Here is a 17098-nt window from a genome sequence, read left to right as displayed (position 1 = left end):
CACCAGAGAGAGGTCACATCCGGGCACAGTCAGTCAGTCTAATATCCAGGTGTGATTGAAGCTCATCGCAATATTGCCATCTCTTATTCACACCACGGTAATAAAATATAAACCCTGTTTTACATCTCAATTATCTGCACAGAACCTGTGGCCTCATTACAGAAAAATGTATCTCGTGTCTCATCTAACTAACTACAACCGTAAACTCGATTCTTCAGTTGGCACTCGTCCTGTCGTGCCCGCATCTGTGTTTAGAATGTACATGAGGCTGCCTGTATCAATGGCAACTGTCATATACTCATTTTCTTGTCAGTGGTTAGCTAACTTCTCATAATGGAAGAAAAGATGGTCATTTAATTATAGCTTTGATGAGTCAGAAGTATTTCAGAGGATGCGAGGATACACCAAGTAATAGCCCTATGTGGTCCAGGAAATTCAACGCTAACAGGCTCACGTCAGTGTTAGCTTCTCCAAAAGGGTAACATCTGTTAGCTTCTCCAACGGGCTAACATATTTTAGCTTCTCCAACTGGCTAAAATTGATATTAGCTTCTTTGAGGGGCTCACACCAATGTTAGCTTCTCCACCGGTCTAACATTATTGTTAGCTTATCTAACTGATGTTACTCGCATTTTAATGATAATTGGCTATTCCCCCATCAATCCACTGCTACACTGTGCAGTAACAGCATCCTCAAGATGAAGTTCCTCTGTTCTTTGTTTTGGTAGCTGGGACGGCTGCACGTGCATCTGAGTCCCTCTCTGCCCCCCCTGTCTTTTTTAACATGGCGGCCTGATGCTAAACTTTCTCATGTTCAAGCTAAATGGTACACTGATCCATGTTTATAAGAAATGTATAGTTTAAAACTTTCAACAATGAACAAAAATCATCAACAGAACGCGGATAAATAACAGTTTTTACATCATGTCGAACACATCTATAGAACGTATTCTGTTGCAGAGATAGGCTATCTGTTAAAGTCAGCATGCTAACCAGGATGCTAACTTTGTACTTCTAGAGGTGACCGTCCAATAGTAAACAAGAAGAAACTCGCCAGACGCTCTGAAATCCCAGCCCCGTGAGAATTAGTTAATACAACCGCTATCTTTACAGTTAACTGAGCCAACGAGCTAACTTCAGTCCGCAGCTGTTGGCAGTGACTCTGGTGATATCTACCCTGTATTTGGAGTATAAATTGGACAGGCGGTGGTAACAGTGGCAGCCAAAAGGTTTGGGAAACTGGCAGCAGAGTAATGGCAAATGGCAGAGGAAATAAATTCAGCATGAAGGGCTCATCACATCTCACTATAGTGGAGAAATGGCAACATTCAACATGCCTCTCACAATGAAAAATCGACACATCTTGGAATACATGATCAAATGACAAAGCAAAACCCTTTTGGCAACCAACAAAAACTTTAAAACAAACTCACAATGGCCAGAGTTTGTATGATTTATAGTACTCAGGACAGAAAACCCATTTCTAGGGTTGAAAACAAAACTCAAGCATCTGATTGCAGTCATTTTGTCAACTACAGTGCAAATAAAAGGATGCATGCAGGACACAGTGATTGCCTTTGTGATGAACAGGATAATAATGTATCTTCTCGAAGATTCTCACTCTATCGTGAGTAGAAAATAGGCAATACTGTTACAAGGAAGACCTTAACAGTCCACCAATCCAGAACAAAGAGAGATTCAAGAGCCAAAACAGATTCAGAGAGTCTTATTTTCTCCAATAGGCCTCGGCACCAACCACCGTCACTGAGAGAAGATTAAAGTGGACGAAAGCCTTCTGACAAGACCTGAGCAGAAAAACACTCTCAGGGGCTCTTTGCAGAACACAGAAAAAAAAATGAATGTGTTTTGGTTTAGCGACATTGTATCTCACAGTTTCCCATAGCCAACATGGTCTAATGCAAATAGACTTTCAAGGCATATCAGCATCCATGCCAGTCTTAAAGAAACAGCCTTCAAATTAACATTTAGATGGAAGTGACACTTCAGGACCTCGCAAGTCAGAGATCAGGGAGGAGTGGGTGGAATAAAAAACTGCATCCATCAAAGTCATTTTGCACGCCCCAAGGAGAAGTATAAAGTGGACTCCAAGTTAAATTCCCATCATTGGATTAGACCCCATTAACTCAATTATTGACAGGTGTCTCTTGCGATCCACCGTGGAGAGGCCTGGAATCATCTAGATCCTCTTATTTTAGTCTCCACGTCGCCACGAGCAAGAGCGAACAGCAGGGACGGCCACTGAGTGTGTGAACGACTGTTTTCCTATTACTGTGTTCACACATGCAGAATCCCCTTTGGACTTATTGGCCAGAGATTTTCCCAAGCTGTGCATCCAACCCCAGCATGTATATATACAGATATAGATTAATCCACACCCCGCAATTTCTAGCACATCTCATCTTTGCCGTCTCACTCTCTCTCCCTCTTTCATAACACCTCTCCCATATAAGGGCCTGTCGCGTCACTGTCCCCTCTCAACTCCAGGGTGGAACTTACTTTATCTCCCTCTCAGGCCATGAAAGCCCGCACAAATGGATGATTGGCAGCTCCATTAGAGAGACAGGAGGAGAATAACAGTGTGACTGCACTCCAGGCTCTATCTGCTGCTCCCCTCAACAACACAACTACACATAGGAATGAGTCGGTTATTTTCAAGTCCTGACATGGGCCTCCAGACAAAATGAACTGCCACACTGTAGTTGCAGGCTTGTATAGTCATTTTTTAGGCCTTCTACGGTCTTGTGAGTGAGTCTTTTCAAAATATTCTGTATATCTCAATTTATGTGTGTTCCCCAGCAAGGTTATCGCAATCTATTCAGCCTGTTAATTTAATATGTGGGTACATAAAGAGCAGGATCATATGTGCAACATTATGAAATGAAATTGTTGAAACCAGTTGATATTTTATATTAAAAAAGATGCTGAAATTCAGACAGCTCGCTTTTTACACATTTGCTGATAAATATCTGAATCGGAGGAGGACGAAGCCATACAACATTTTCCAGAAGCAAACTGACTGATCGTATTTTTCATGCATGGATAATATAAATCTTAAAGGTGCACTATGTAGTTTTAGGAAAGGAATTTGAATCAGAAGAGAAAGATCTTCATTGACTGATTTCTTTATGTCTGAAACTACATAAACAAACTCTCTTTGTTTTCATGACTGAATAAACTGAATAAACAAACTGACCTTAAAGGACAACACAGCTTCATACTGTTTTACTTTGTTTATATTTGGCGGACCCTGCCACCTTTCTAGTTTCAAGCAGTGTTCTGGGGACCTTATTTTCCTCTGAGAACAGCTTGTTTATTCAGTCATGGAGAAAAAAAATATTTAGGATTTTGTAATATTGTAAATATTCAAAATCTTTAGTTAAAAAAAAACATTTCTCCACAGCTACACGGTGCCCCTTTAACATGACGCTGATCTGTGTCTTATTACGTGTGTCGTCTCATATTCTAGTCCACTTATTGCCACCATGTGCTCCCTGCTGTTAGTGAGCCAACCGTGAACATCCCGCTGACCTGTCAGGACGAGAGACCGTTCAATCACCTTCACAGCTGTCTGCAGGTCTGAGAAGAGCTCATACATCACGAGTGCGCAACAGTTTTCATTGAGTCAGGTGCCGGGAATAATTGACATCTGAATGCAATAGAGCAGCGGCTGCATGTGACCACCTTCATGTGATGTATAGCTGGACGTCCATCCAGCCCTGCAGCACACTGGAACCTAATAATCATTAGCCTGTCGGTTGGATGAGAAACTTCTCCTGCCTTTGCATGTTGTGGATAAACAGCCCCTGGCACTCTTTCTCTGTGCTCTCTGTTATTCCACAAACCGGGTCGCTTTGATTACCAAGGGGGATAAAAGAAACCCTCATCAATAATGTAAAAATTCAATTAGTGACTTCCCCCACTTCTGTCAGATCTCCCATCCCGGACCCCTGCACTGCTGCGATCCCCTCTCCTCACCCCCGCGCTACTACATAAAGTAACAGGACAAATATGGAAATGGGAAATCATTACTAAAACACAGCAGTGTTAACCTTTTGTGAAATGCACTATTTGCCTGGTGCTTTGTTGTTAGTGTCGCCTATATGAGGCCTCAGTCCCCGAGGACCACAGCCACTGATCTCTGCAGCAGTTACCCCTGCATGCCTCTTTCCACAGCTATGATCTCAAACCTTGCTTTGCTGAAATATTCATGCTTGTTTGCATTCCGAATGTGCGCACAAACGCCAACACAAGTGTAATTGCTTGTGTAATTGCAAGAAAATGATAGGTTTGGTATCTGCATTAATTTTGAGTCATTTTCAGCTGTTTATGGTTTAAGGAAAAGACTTTTTCATGAAGAGCTCCCATTAATACTTTGGTATAACGACATTAATTTGGAGCTGAATGTATAGGAAATGTTAAAGTTTCTTCACTACAATAACAGAGCAACTAAATCATGTAGTGCTGCTTAGAGGTGTCACACAATCTGTGCTTATACAAGTTACAAGACAGACATTTCATCTCAGCACCTGTCAGAGCCGTTTAAGAGAGAATATAGCAGCCATGGAAAGTGACCGTCTGAATCACGTGTTGCTCGTTGTGTCACGACTGGTATGAGGATGTGTCTGTCCAAACAACACATGTCTGGATTTGAGTCAGTTCAGTGGCTGCACTGATAATATCACTTTTTCAGCTAATACTGCGGCATTTAACTGTGTGTGCAACAGAAACACCATGTATTAAAGGTGCACTATGTAGTTCTGCAGACGAAATTTTATCAGAAGAGAAAGATCTAAACAAACTAAATAGACTCTCTTCTTTTTTCGTGACTGCATAAACTGAATAAACAAACTGACCTTAAAGGGCAACACAATTCACACTGTTTTACTTTGTTTATATTTGGCGGACCCTGCCACCTTTCTAGCTTCAGACAGTGTTCTGGGGACCTATTTTCCTCTGAGAACAGCTTGTTTATTCAGTTATGAGTTTGTATTATTTACTCATTAATATTGTAAATATCAAAAGTTTGAATTTCTTCTCTAAAGCTACATAATGCCCCTTTAAACTGTGCTCTTGAATATTGTCAAAATGTAATGTGAATTTCATTTAAATTCATAAAGCATGGTAGGAATTAACACCACCCTCCATTAACTGACAACAAACCTGCCCAGAGGTAGATTTGCTTTCATGCCACATTGTCTGTATAAATGTGCAGCCTGTTGGGCAGTCAATTAAAAACACACAGCTGTTTAGCCTATCTAGTCACATAAATCACAGTCTTCTAGAGTGACATGCAGAGGCAGCTGTTATCTTTATAATTACTTCCTAAAAAGATTAGTATGTTGACAGTGATCATGTCGAGCAGTCAATGGAGTGGAAAGGCACCTAGAGGAACATGTGAGCAGAGTGATGGATAAATGGCACTGCTGCAAAAAATAAAAATAAAATAGAAATGTAACTCATGAAAAATCTTTTGTTTGTTTCCTCCAGAGCCAAAGAAAGCTCCCAAATATGTTCAGGGATGGGCTTGAGTTCACGAACCTATATCCTCGTGACGTCTTTTTTTGATGATGAGTGTGCGTGCGTGTTTGGTGGAGGGGCAACAGCTCATCACCATCAATGAGTAGGCTACGCAGCATTCAGCACAACGTGATATAAGACCCGATACCCCACCTACGCCTCGGTTGCTGATTGGCGTTACGCAGGTATCCAGCGATTATTTATTACCCCAAAGCGTGGACGGATCATTTATCCTGACCGGATCTCACTGCAGGATCTATCCGCTCCCACTTTACTCTGCACCAGGGCGCGCGCTGCTGACTCTTTGACCACATTATCTGCTCGACAGAAAACAGGTAAAGAAAAAAGACAAACTGTAAATGCTTAAGTGAAATGTTAAATCTGTATTCTGTTTTCAGCAGTTGTTTTTTTCTGTTAGGAGGAAGGGAATTTCTGGTTTACCATGACTTTTTGGAGAGGAAACAGGGGACTGTGAAATTATTTTCGTTTTTTTATATATACATCTTTCTTTATTGGATGCGTGCATGAGAATCAAAACAGTAATTACATAATTACATTAAAAATAACTCTTACAAAGTATATCTTTGTAAACCTTACACCGCGCGCTTTTACGCGCCAATTACGCAGCGGCTTTTGCGCATTAAGCACAATTGATTCCTCGATAAAAAGGCAATATTCAGCGATGTTTTGCCAACCCGAATAAAACAGGATACCTGTCACTATCTCCCACAGGTGGTGCTGAAAAAATGAGGAGACATTTGCTGCTGGTGACTCTGTTCCTCATCATGAAACTTCGATACAGCCAGTCCAGATGCGAGGAGCCCGGATCGCGCAGATCAACTTCAGATGTGGGTTTCCTGGCGCGTAATGATCAAGCTGATATTCCGACCTGCCTACTTTTAACAGAAACTGATTTTTTTCTTGCTTGTCATAATTGCAGCAGAGCACAGGTTTGGACACCCTCAAGCGGACCATTCTGAAGAGGTATAGCGATTTGGATTATGACAGCTTTGTGGGTCTGATGGGCAGAAGAAATGCGGGTGAGTCTTCTTCCGAATGACGAACGTTGTCCACTGAATACATTCATGAGTTCATTGTAATAATAATAATACAAGTATTAATGTTAATGATAATAAACTCAAGAAACACAAAATGGCAATATACAGTGTGGTGTTAATTCTGGCTCTTTATTATATTTGATCATCTGGATTCTTATTTTCTCAAATGCTCCTTTAACTTCTGTTTCACAAAGCTGTTTCTCCCCCTTTGATTTCATTTCATATCCATCAGATGAAGATCCTGTACAGTCACCGCAAAAAAGTAAGACCTCTGTGATTTAGTAATTATATGAAATGGCTGCTTTCTTTTTTAATTTGAAATCATTATAAAACACACAATTTAAAGGTTTCCATTCTTGTCATCAGGGGAAATGCATGACATTTTTGTTGGTCTCATGGGGAGGAGAAACTCAGACCCCGGTGAGTGTTGCGACTGACAAAAGTCAAATATTCTCAACAGCCCTGTTGGCATTCAGATTGAACCTTTTCTCTGGTGCTCATCACACAGACAATATATCTTTATGGGAATATCTTGTAATGTGTGCTCTCACAGATAATGGTCCCTGGAGGAGAGAGTACCCAGAGAGGAGAGGCATTTTTTTCAACAAGTGCAGGCTGAGGTGAGTGCCTCTTCTTTTTCACTCAGTACAATGAAACATGTCTTTTGAAAAAATAAAGTTAACACTTCACCTTTCAAATAAAGGATAAAACCATATCAGACAGAAGAGCTTCAAGTTGTGAAGCACTGCTGACTTTGATGAATTTTTTATGGTGTATTAAAGACTTGATTTCACACGTTGAAATTGAGCGTAGGTTTAACTTAAATCCATGTCTGATGTGTTTTGTTGCAGGTTTCTTCAGGGGCTGTAGACGTAAATACTGAAGCAACTCTTACATCTCGCATCAATGACAGAAGATCACAGCGAACACAAACAATGAACTAAACGTCTGATGGAGACGACTTAATGATTCACAATGTAAACCTGCCAGCTGGCTCATGAAAGTGACCATAAAACTACACAGATTGTATTTGTTTTATCTGAAGACAAAGCATAATTAGAAGTGACAGCTTAATATATTCTATTTCTTTATCATGTTGTTCTTTTTCCTCAAAGTTCAAAATAAACATAATTTTTTATACATAATTTATTCATTTTTCAAACGTTTCAAGCTGTTTGTGAGGGATTCTTCAAGATCAGAGAGTAATGATCAGTCACCTGCTACAATGTTTATTGTTGAGTTACATAAAATGACTAGACAAGAGGGATTCAGCGCAGTTTTTGTATAATGCTGTTCATCACAGGCTACAGTGTTCTCAGACAGAAGCGCAGGGGGGTTCAGGTAAGCGCTTCCACATCAGAGCATCTCATATCACTCTGAGGTAAAAAAAAGAAAAGAGATTTTCACAGAACAGTTGTTGCCTTTCTTAATGGAACACACATCATATCACTGCTGGCTGTGGATTTAGAGTATGAGGAGAGGATTCAAAAGGAAAAATGCAAACAAAGACACAAAGAAAACATAATTTCAAGTCATTTTGTTGTTCATTTCAGCCAAAAATGTTTCAAAATGATTAAAATACAGAAAAGTAACACCAGAAAAACCTGATTTAACAACGAAAATGTATGATACGCTGCCATTTTTTGCCGGTTCATTCAAAAAATTAAAAAATAATTAACTAAAATCATTAAAAAATATATTTCCATACATCTGCTGCTGTGTCACTGACTCAGATCAGGTACTTGTGCAGTACTTTAAAATTATATTCCATCTTCTTTTCTTCCTGAATCATGCCAAGCAAATGCTGCCACTGAATGATATTAAAATTTAGCCACCTACACTGAACTCTTACAGTGTCATGCTGGTTGGGATATACTGTGATTGAATCAAGGAAGCCCTGTCATAAACTCTCTGGCACATTGAACCCCAGCTGAGACACAGAGTCAGCGGTGCCTGCCTTATGTGACTGCAGTCCTGTTCTCAGTGACGCCAGAATTCACACTGTCTTCCCCTCCTCTCTCTGAGACCGCCTTTACTTTAGTTTGGTTTCCACTGACAACGAAGGCTGAAGTTGTGTGACTTCTGTCATCCGTCACCTCCTGAACCCTTTTAATTCCCGGCGTCACGGCGGTGTGTGTGAGAGGGCGGAGGCTCAGAGCCCGACTTAAGGGGGGTCGGTAGCGGGGCCTGTAGCCGTACGCTCTCAGGTGGTAGGTGAAGTACTCCAGAGTGTACATCAGCTCTGCTTCGACATAATGGAAAGACACTGCCAGGTCAGAGCAGCACTGCGAACCCTGAGGAAGAATAGCACACACACACCACACGTGCAAACACACACATACAAGTTAGAAAAAAGATTTAAAGAAACATGTATTACAACGACATAAAAACGGACTAAAATGGTGTTAGATGTAGCATTTTAGCATTAGTAAGTATGAGCCATTGAAACAAGATAACTAAATATGAAAAAGAGTGACAGCCTCTATCATCCACCACACTGCAGTCAGATTTGACAGGTTTTACTGCAGAAATGGGCATCGCTTTTAAGAGCAAAATAATAAAAACAATAATAATAATAATAGTCCTTAAAATAAACTCACATTATCTATTGGTTAAAGAAAGAAACACTAATGTGCTGCAAGGGATTAATTCAAGTTATGAGCCATGATGAGGAGCCTAATAATTACTAGTATCAAGTCACTGTAAAGAAAAATCTACAACTGTTCCACTCTCGTGTAAAAATGCTGGTTTAAGTGTGCCAATGTTAGCTTCCTAACTAGCTTGTCAGCTAAGATCCTCCGGTTCATTCACTTTTTATTCACTTTTGGGTTCATTACGTGTTGTAAACTTACAAGAGTTTGCAGAATGTTGGTTATAATGTTGAAAATGTCTTGGCACCAGCTCAGCTAAACCTGATCTCTCTTCAAACTGCCATCATAAAAACCTGTCCATGCTCATCTTTATGAACAGCTGCTCCCCAGTGCAACAGTTTGTCTCATTTGTGTCTTTGTAAGATTTATGGACAAGGGGTCCATGGCACAGAGCTTTAACCTATCATGATTTAGATTTTTTTTTAAAAAAAAGAAAAAACTTGCTAGTGGGAACAAGTCCTAGTTGGTTTTGGTGTTTTTGTTTCTGATCACAATATTATACAAATTTCCATTTTAACAGTCTCATAAAAACAACCTAATTAATTGATATTAAAAGTACATTTGTTTGTTTTCCTTTCAAAGACAGAGGACAAAGCAGCTCCATACACTGGCAGTCAGTGTGTGACAGGATCAGTAATGGACGCGTCTCATTTTAATTGCAAAGTACAATGAATTAGTTGCATCATCAGCGACAAATTGACCAATTTTCCTTTTGTTGACCGGACATTGTGTCTGCTGCAATCATCTACTTTAAAATGAACTCATTTCATCGTTTTATGCAGGGGTCAGGTACGCAATTTGAAAGTGCCAGATAATCACATATTGATTTAATAATAATTTAATAATAATACTGTTTTATTTATTTATTTTGTTAGTTATTATCCCCATGATGAGTCATTTATAACAACATATACATTTTGTTTTATTCCCCAAAAGCTTATTTTGCTTTTACTACTAATTTACTGTACACTACGCACTGTCAGTTAGAAAATAGGTCATTATTGTACATTTCAAAATAAAAGAATAATTCTCTCGGTTGAAGTGCAGATGTACGCTAATGTTATTAAAGGATCTTCAACCAACAGGTTCACCCCCTCTGTAGTATGTCTTCCTTACCTGACTTGCCCCTTTCTAATAAGGCTAATCCAGTCTTAGTAAGTCAGTCTTACCTAGGAGCCATTAACCACATTGTGCTTTTAGTAATGGAGGAACTATTTAGGCATTTTAACTTTATTGGACAGCTAACAGAGCAGATATATCATATGTGTCTTCACCATAAGTCATGGACACGTCATTCTTAGGCATTCTGAGCACAGATGTGATGTATTTTTGTTTGCTTTTTGGCCGGTTCCTGCATATTAAATGTAAGGATCTGCTGCTTTTCTTTGTCATGTATGATAATAAATATAGTCTTTGGGTTCTGGACTGTTGGTTGGACAAAAGAAGCCATCTGAAGACGTCACTGTTGGCTCTGGAAAATTGCGATGATCATTTTTCACAATTTATTTTTTACTTTTGATAGACTATTAGTATTTACTTGAGTAATCATGAAAACAGAAGTGAAGACACTTGCCTCAACAATAGGGTAGTAACAATAGCTCCAGTACCAGAAGCTCTTAGGGAACTTGAAAGTTAGATGGTGCTCTGGCACAAACGGGTTAAAAGTTTCTCGATGCAGAGTGTCTCTGGAGTCCCCCGCCAGAACGCCCATCTTCTCCAAACACTGTCCCATCGCTAGGTCCTCGACGGGGGTGGTATGTGTGCAGGCTTTGGTTCGAAAACCTTCCACAAATCTCTTGAGAGCCTCTTTGCTGAGCACATAGCCCGCCCCTCCGCTCATGTAGCCTTGCTTGGTGTAAGGCTTGAAGCGTCTGCCAAAGTAGACGGGCTCTTCAGGGGTGTGGTTGGACAGAATCCAGCGCAGGTTGTCCACCACCACGAAAGTGTCGTCGTCTGCTTTTAAGAACCAATCTGCTTCGTTCACATGGTGCTCGTAGACGTAATGGAAGGCTCGAATGGTCTTCCAGTAGAGCTGATCACGGCCTTCCTTCGTGCCCAGGCCCACAGTGGGGAAGTCTGGGTCCTCCTCAGAGCTCATGAACACCACCACGTTGCAGTGGCGACTCCAGGTGGCCCTGACATGGCGAGCTCTGCTCTGCAGGTTATACGGCCCAGTCATCACCCAACAGAGAACACGTACCTTCTGGTATAACTGGTCTGCCACCCGGCTGTCTTCATCTAGGGGGAGGGCAGCAAACAGTGCAATACATACCAATGTCAACTGGTGTGAAGTGAAGCTATTGTATGTGTAGTTATACCAGGAATGTCACACATGAGAACGACTTCTCCTTATCCAATCACTTTACTCTACATTCTTCCTGTGTTTTATGCCTTTCACTACATTTTGCTACATGAATAACAAATAATAATACAATAAATAAGTTATGTTTCAGTCAATGCTTGGATTTATAAAGGGACAGTTCACCCCAAAATAAAAAAATGTATACTTTCCCTCTTATCTGTAGTGTTGTGTGGCCAGCTAAATTTGTTTTTTGTGTGAGTTGCTGAGTTAAAGATATCGGCTGTAGAGATGTCTTCTTCTCTTGAATATAATGCAACTAGATGGCATATGGCTTGAGGTGCTCAAAGGGCCAAAAAAATACACATGATATATTCTTCCCAGTTTCATGCAGGGACTATTTCTTTCTACCAAACAACGTCAAGAATGTACTCATGGACGAGAGACTCATGCTCATGACAAAGTAGGCTTCCTCCTGTACAATGATACGGTTAGCACATATAGTTTAGGTAGAAAGAATATAGTGCCTACATAACACTGCTCACAACAAGGTCTATGGATTATTCTGTGTAACCAGGTCATGATTTCTGGAGAGAGACCACCACAAGCTTAGTGCCATCTAGTTCCATTATATTTGAAAGCAGACATCTCTACGGCAGAAACCTCCAAAACTCGGCAACTCACACAAAAACAAACCGGATGGATATATAGCACTGCAGGCAAGTGGAAAAAAAAAATCTACTTTTGATTTTGAGGTCAACTGTTGATTTAAGCAACATCCATCATTTTTAAATTAATCTGAATCTTTTTATTGGTTCTTTGAGTTGAACTGAGACCAGTCAGAAGTCAGCTGACATGAAAATCCAGGACTGATCAGTCTGAGATGCATGTTTTTGATTTGCAGAAATATCTTGAATTTAATTACAGTTTTGATATTAGACATATGAGGACTAATTACCCAAAAACCTTCTCCATTTGTCACATACATACTAAATGATTGTATCTGTATAGGACCAGAGTGAAAGAGTGTAAATCACCTGCATGGTGAGGGTGGAGCAGGTTGATGAGAGCAGCTCCCTCCTTCTTCCAGCTGGTCGGGCTCTCCCCGACCACTGTGGCTTTTTCCTGAGCCTCCGACAGAACCGGGTAGCTCCTCTCAAACCACACCTGGCGCAGGAAGAAGTAGATGCTGCAGGCCCCCACCAGGAAGCCCAGGGAGAAGGCCCATCTGGAGCTGGAGCTCTTCATGGTGACACCGTCTACATCACTGGGATATTACAGCGCATCTACAGGGGGACACAACACACCAGGGTGGATTTGATGGGTTGAAATGTGCCTGTAAATGTCTCTCTTTTGTTAGCATTAAATGGGTTATTCTGAGCAGATCGTATGTAGCAGCACATTGAATTGTGTCATGTTACAACGAAAAGCTATTAAAGATGAGTGTTGTTCGAACTCCAAGTACCTTCAATATTACTTTTCACAAATCATTGTGTTTGCGAGTCATTACATGTTTATGGCCCGTGCATTCAAAATGAGAAGATGCTTTAAATCATGTTGGATTACACATTGGAAGCATTTCCCCACGGAGTCTAATGACCTCCTCTCAAAGTCACTGACACATTTAGCCTCAAATAAAAACTTTAACGGTTGTTATTGCGACACAGTTAGAGAGGAAAATCTGGAAGCACAGCCAAAAGCTGGAAATCAACTGAGAAGCTTTGTTCCCAACATGACTAGAACTTGAATGTGACTGACTTCCTGTAAATCTTGTTTGCTGTTTTTTTTTGAAGAAGCTCCAGGATATTTCTGGATCACATCATCATGCATGTCTCCTTATCTTGTTCAGCTGATTTTAAATACACGACCAATTGAAGCTGTAACACAACATGTGAACTGTCACTGTGGTTGTTTTTAGTGGACATGGACTTCACACTTGACTCAGTGTCACTGTGCGTCACTGACCAAAACGATTTCACTCGAGTCTGTTGCCTCACGGATGAGGTTAAAGACCCCGAACCTGAGACTTGTGTTAACGATTAACATGTAAGGGGAAAAAAACAGACATAAAACACACGTACTCTTCCTACCTTATCCTGACGATAAATAAAAACGGGCATCAATCCAGTTACCCTAATCGAGGCGTTTAATCCGTTTTGCCACAAACACATGACTCAGATCGAAATGCGGCCGTGAGCTTTACGCGTGCTGTCATCACACAAAGAAGCAGTGACAAAACATGTTTTATCTCACATCTACACCCGTGTGTGTGTGTGTGTGTGTGTGTGTGAGTGTGTCTGTGAGAGAGTCTTTACCTTCGCCGTGGGACCGGTCGGTCATTTGGGGGCGTGATGTGCTTGCAGCGAAACACTTCCTGGACCTGAAAAACCGCACGAGCCGGATACACCTGTCAGTCATGTCGTCACGACATTTATTTTTTGTTTGTTTGTTTTGTCTTGTCTCTGAATGAGATGGCCAGTCGAGCGGAGAGAGACGGAGCCGCTGCACGGATCTACATTCTTCAGCATCACGGGCTAAGCTGAGCAAATGCGACCTGTCATTGGCTGGCAGCCGGTGACGTGTTGAGGAAGCACGCTTCACACGTCCTGAAATGCATTAAGGGTAATTAACAGTCGCGGTTTGTTTGTTTTTTTGTTTTTAAATGGTATGGTATTAATTATTATTGGATTATTATTATTACTATTATTTTAAAGATGCTGAGAGGAAGCGACATAAAGTGAAGTGAAGCTGCTGCTCTACCATTCCTGGCCACTAGGTGTCGCCCTAACAAAGCCTACAAAATGAACAAGCTTTCCTCACAGCTTTATTCATATGCAGTGGTGGAAAGTAACTAAGTACATTTACTCAAGTAGCTACTACACTTTTTGATGCACTTCAGTCTATGCTACTTTATACTTCTACCTCTCCACATTTTAGAGGTAAATATTGTACTTTTAACCCAACTACATGTATTGTATGACAACTGCTTACTTTGCAGATTTAGCATAATAATTAGGGATGCACGATATATATCAAACAGATAAATTATCGGCCCAATAATGGAAAATTAACATGATCAGTTATCAGCAAATAAAAAAATTAAAGCCAATTAATCTAGCTGATAATACAAAGTGCAGCATCAACACACAGTAGGTGGTGGAATGCACCTTTAAAGTTGTTTTGAGAGCAGCCGATAAAAGAAGAGGAGAAGAATGACAAACATGCTGTTGTTGCGCTCATATCGCCGAACTGCCGCGCCTGGGTAGAGCCATGCAATGTAAACATGAGCCACACATGTCGTCACTTGTGTGGACGCGTTTTCTTACAAGAAGAACACAACACGAGTGAAAAAGTCTTATCACAGCTATGGAATATGAAATAAACAATCTTTGCTCACTACATCTTGGCCTGTCTCACACTCAGGTGTGCATATACTACAGGTAGCAATCAATTTTTAAAATGTTTGTAATAATGTTAGTTTCTATTATCTTTTTTTTTTTCTTTTTTTTTCAATCGGTATTGGCCACGAGAGTCAGGTAATTATCGGTTATCGTATCAGCTGAAAAAAAATCTATATTGTGTATCCGTAATAATGAAATAATAATAATAATAATAATAATAATAAATCATACACATTTATATAGAACCATTAAAAACAGAGTTTACAAAGTACTTTGACAAGCAAGCAAAAGCAGGAAACCCCCAAAGACAATATTACGGAATAAACAATCAACAGTCAAGCCAAACACCATGAGGCCTCGTCTAACATGAGTTAAACAGAACAGAAAATGTAAAAGCACAAAAAATCTATGAGTCACTGCAAGTAAAAGGAATAAAAGTAATAAAACAGGCAAACTCACAGAAAGAGAAAGAGAAAAAAGTAACGCATAAAAGAAGAAAATCAATAAAGGAAGATAAGGAGACAACATCACATCGAAGAACAGAGAAAACCAGTGGGTCAGTAAAAACAATAAAATGACAGGTTTTAACATTATGCTCAGGTTGGAGTTGTACAAAGCTGTATTGGATTTTACATGAGGCTGACGTGTATAAAGAAGTGGAAAGTAACTAAGTACATTTACTTAAGTATTGTAAGCTACTTAAAGGGGCAATATGTAGTGAGAGAAGAAATTTGACTCGCCTAACTGAATAAACAAGCTGTTCTCAGAGGAAAACAAGGTGCCCAGAACAGTTTGAAGCGGGTAGGGTCCGCCAGTGTAAACAAAGTAAAATATAATGAAATTGTGTTGTCCTTCAAGGTCAGTTTGTTTTTTTAGTTTATTCAGCCATTTGTCAGGGCGTGTGCTATGGCAGCGTTTTCAGTTCTTGTTTTTCTTGATTTTCTCTTTACCCGTTTCCCACTCCTTTTTCCTCACTTGCTACTTCCCTCTCTCTCTCTCTCTCTGTGTGTGTGTGTGTGTGTGTGTGTGTGTGTGTGTGTGTGTGTGTGTGTGTGTGTGTGTGTGTGTGTGTGTGGCCTACTGGTTCCTACTGCAGCAGAGAGACGCACCTGTTCAGCATCAATCTCATCACCTCCCCCTACATGACCCTGGTCTCTTCACTACTCCAGCGCCAGATTATTTAATCTCCCTTATGTGGTACTCAGCTAGCGCTACTTCCTGTGATTCTCGTTTTTTGTGTCATTGTGTATGCAACCTTGTTTCTCCTCAAACTCTCCAGTAATCAAGTCCCAGCTCCATTGCCACCCAGCACCTCTGCTACCTGCCGACACTCAACTATCTCCAGAGCCTCCACCGAAGCCTCAGCCTACGGCACTGTGAGTCTCCGCCACTACACCAGTTGAACCACCTGCCTGAGCCATTTTCACTGCCTTCTACCAGAGCATCTATAATAAAATCCTTTTACCTACTTCCTGTCTTGGTGTCCACTTTTGGGTCCTACTACCAACCTAAAACAAACTGTAACATCATGAAAAAGAGAGTTTGTTTATTTAGTTTTTTAAGGGAATAAAAAAGTCAATGAAGATCTTTCTCTTCCAATTAAAATTTCCTCCCCAAAATGACATAGTGCACCTTTAAAGCTGCACCACGCAACTCACACAGCATGAGTTTGCGATGTACTTTAACGCCATTATGTTCCTAAACAGAGCAAAACAGGCTTGTATTTTGAATTATGGTGGGGTGAGAACAAAAAGAGCACATTGCCCATCAGGTAGTTCAGTTTCAAGAATATTTGACTATATAACCAAAATTGTAAGTAAGTTACAAAAGTTAGTGCACAATATTGAGGTAAGCTACTTGAACTTGTTTTTTTTTGTTTATTTTCTGCTACTTTATACCTCCACTACGTTACAATTCAGAGGCAAGTATTGTACTTTTTAAATCCACTACTTTGCAGATTTAGCATAATACAATAAAATGTCAATAAATAATTATGTGATATTGTAGATTAAGATGAAACTTTATTGACCCAGGAAAACATTCACAAGTTACCCAACAGATAAACTACATAAAAGTAGCTGAATCACCTTTTTACCAACCTAAATATTAAAGCATTGAGCACATTAATGCATCAATAGTTATAATCCAATAA

At 40.2% G+C, this 17098-nt stretch overlaps 2 protein-coding genes across 4 annotated transcripts; one reads left to right on the top strand and one right to left on the bottom strand.

The window, feature by feature from the left end:
* The first annotated feature begins 6232 nt into the window (after positions 1 to 6232).
* tac3a (tachykinin precursor 3a) lies at positions 6233 to 7517 on the top strand. Its single transcript, XM_073469887.1, has 6 exons — positions 6233 to 6385; positions 6478 to 6577; positions 6828 to 6857; positions 6962 to 7015; positions 7149 to 7215; positions 7447 to 7517. Exons 1-6 carry the CDS (start codon positions 6284 to 6286, stop codon positions 7463 to 7465), a joined length of 372 nt encoding a protein of 123 aa, XP_073325988.1. The 5' UTR covers positions 6233 to 6283; the 3' UTR covers positions 7466 to 7517.
* Positions 6706 to 14021, bottom strand: c1galt1la (core 1 synthase, glycoprotein-N-acetylgalactosamine 3-beta-galactosyltransferase 1, like a). Of its 3 annotated transcripts, none has more exons than XM_073469884.1 (4): positions 13861 to 14021; positions 12583 to 12831; positions 10820 to 11484; positions 6706 to 8889 (listed from the first exon to the last, which is right to left on the bottom strand). In XM_073469884.1, the coding sequence occupies exons 2-4, from the start codon at positions 12791 to 12793 to the stop codon at positions 8554 to 8556; spliced, it is 1212 nt and encodes a 403-aa protein (XP_073325985.1). In that variant the 5' UTR covers positions 12794 to 12831; positions 13861 to 14021; the 3' UTR covers positions 6706 to 8553. The 3 variants fall into 3 exon arrangements, with proteins under 3 accessions (XP_073325985.1, XP_073325986.1, XP_073325987.1); XM_073469885.1 differs by lacking the exon at positions 13861 to 14021 and adding an exon at positions 13636 to 13819; XM_073469886.1 differs by lacking the exon at positions 13861 to 14021 and adding an exon at positions 13627 to 13728.
* Between the last annotated feature and the right edge of the window lie 3077 nt (positions 14022 to 17098).

This window comes from Pagrus major, chromosome 7, assembly GCF_040436345.1.
Source record: "Pagrus major chromosome 7, Pma_NU_1.0".
NCBI classification, from domain to species: Eukaryota; Metazoa; Chordata; class Actinopteri; order Spariformes; family Sparidae; genus Pagrus; species Pagrus major.
Note: the sequence above shows the minus strand (reverse complement) of the source record. Positions and strands in the feature narration are given on the sequence as shown.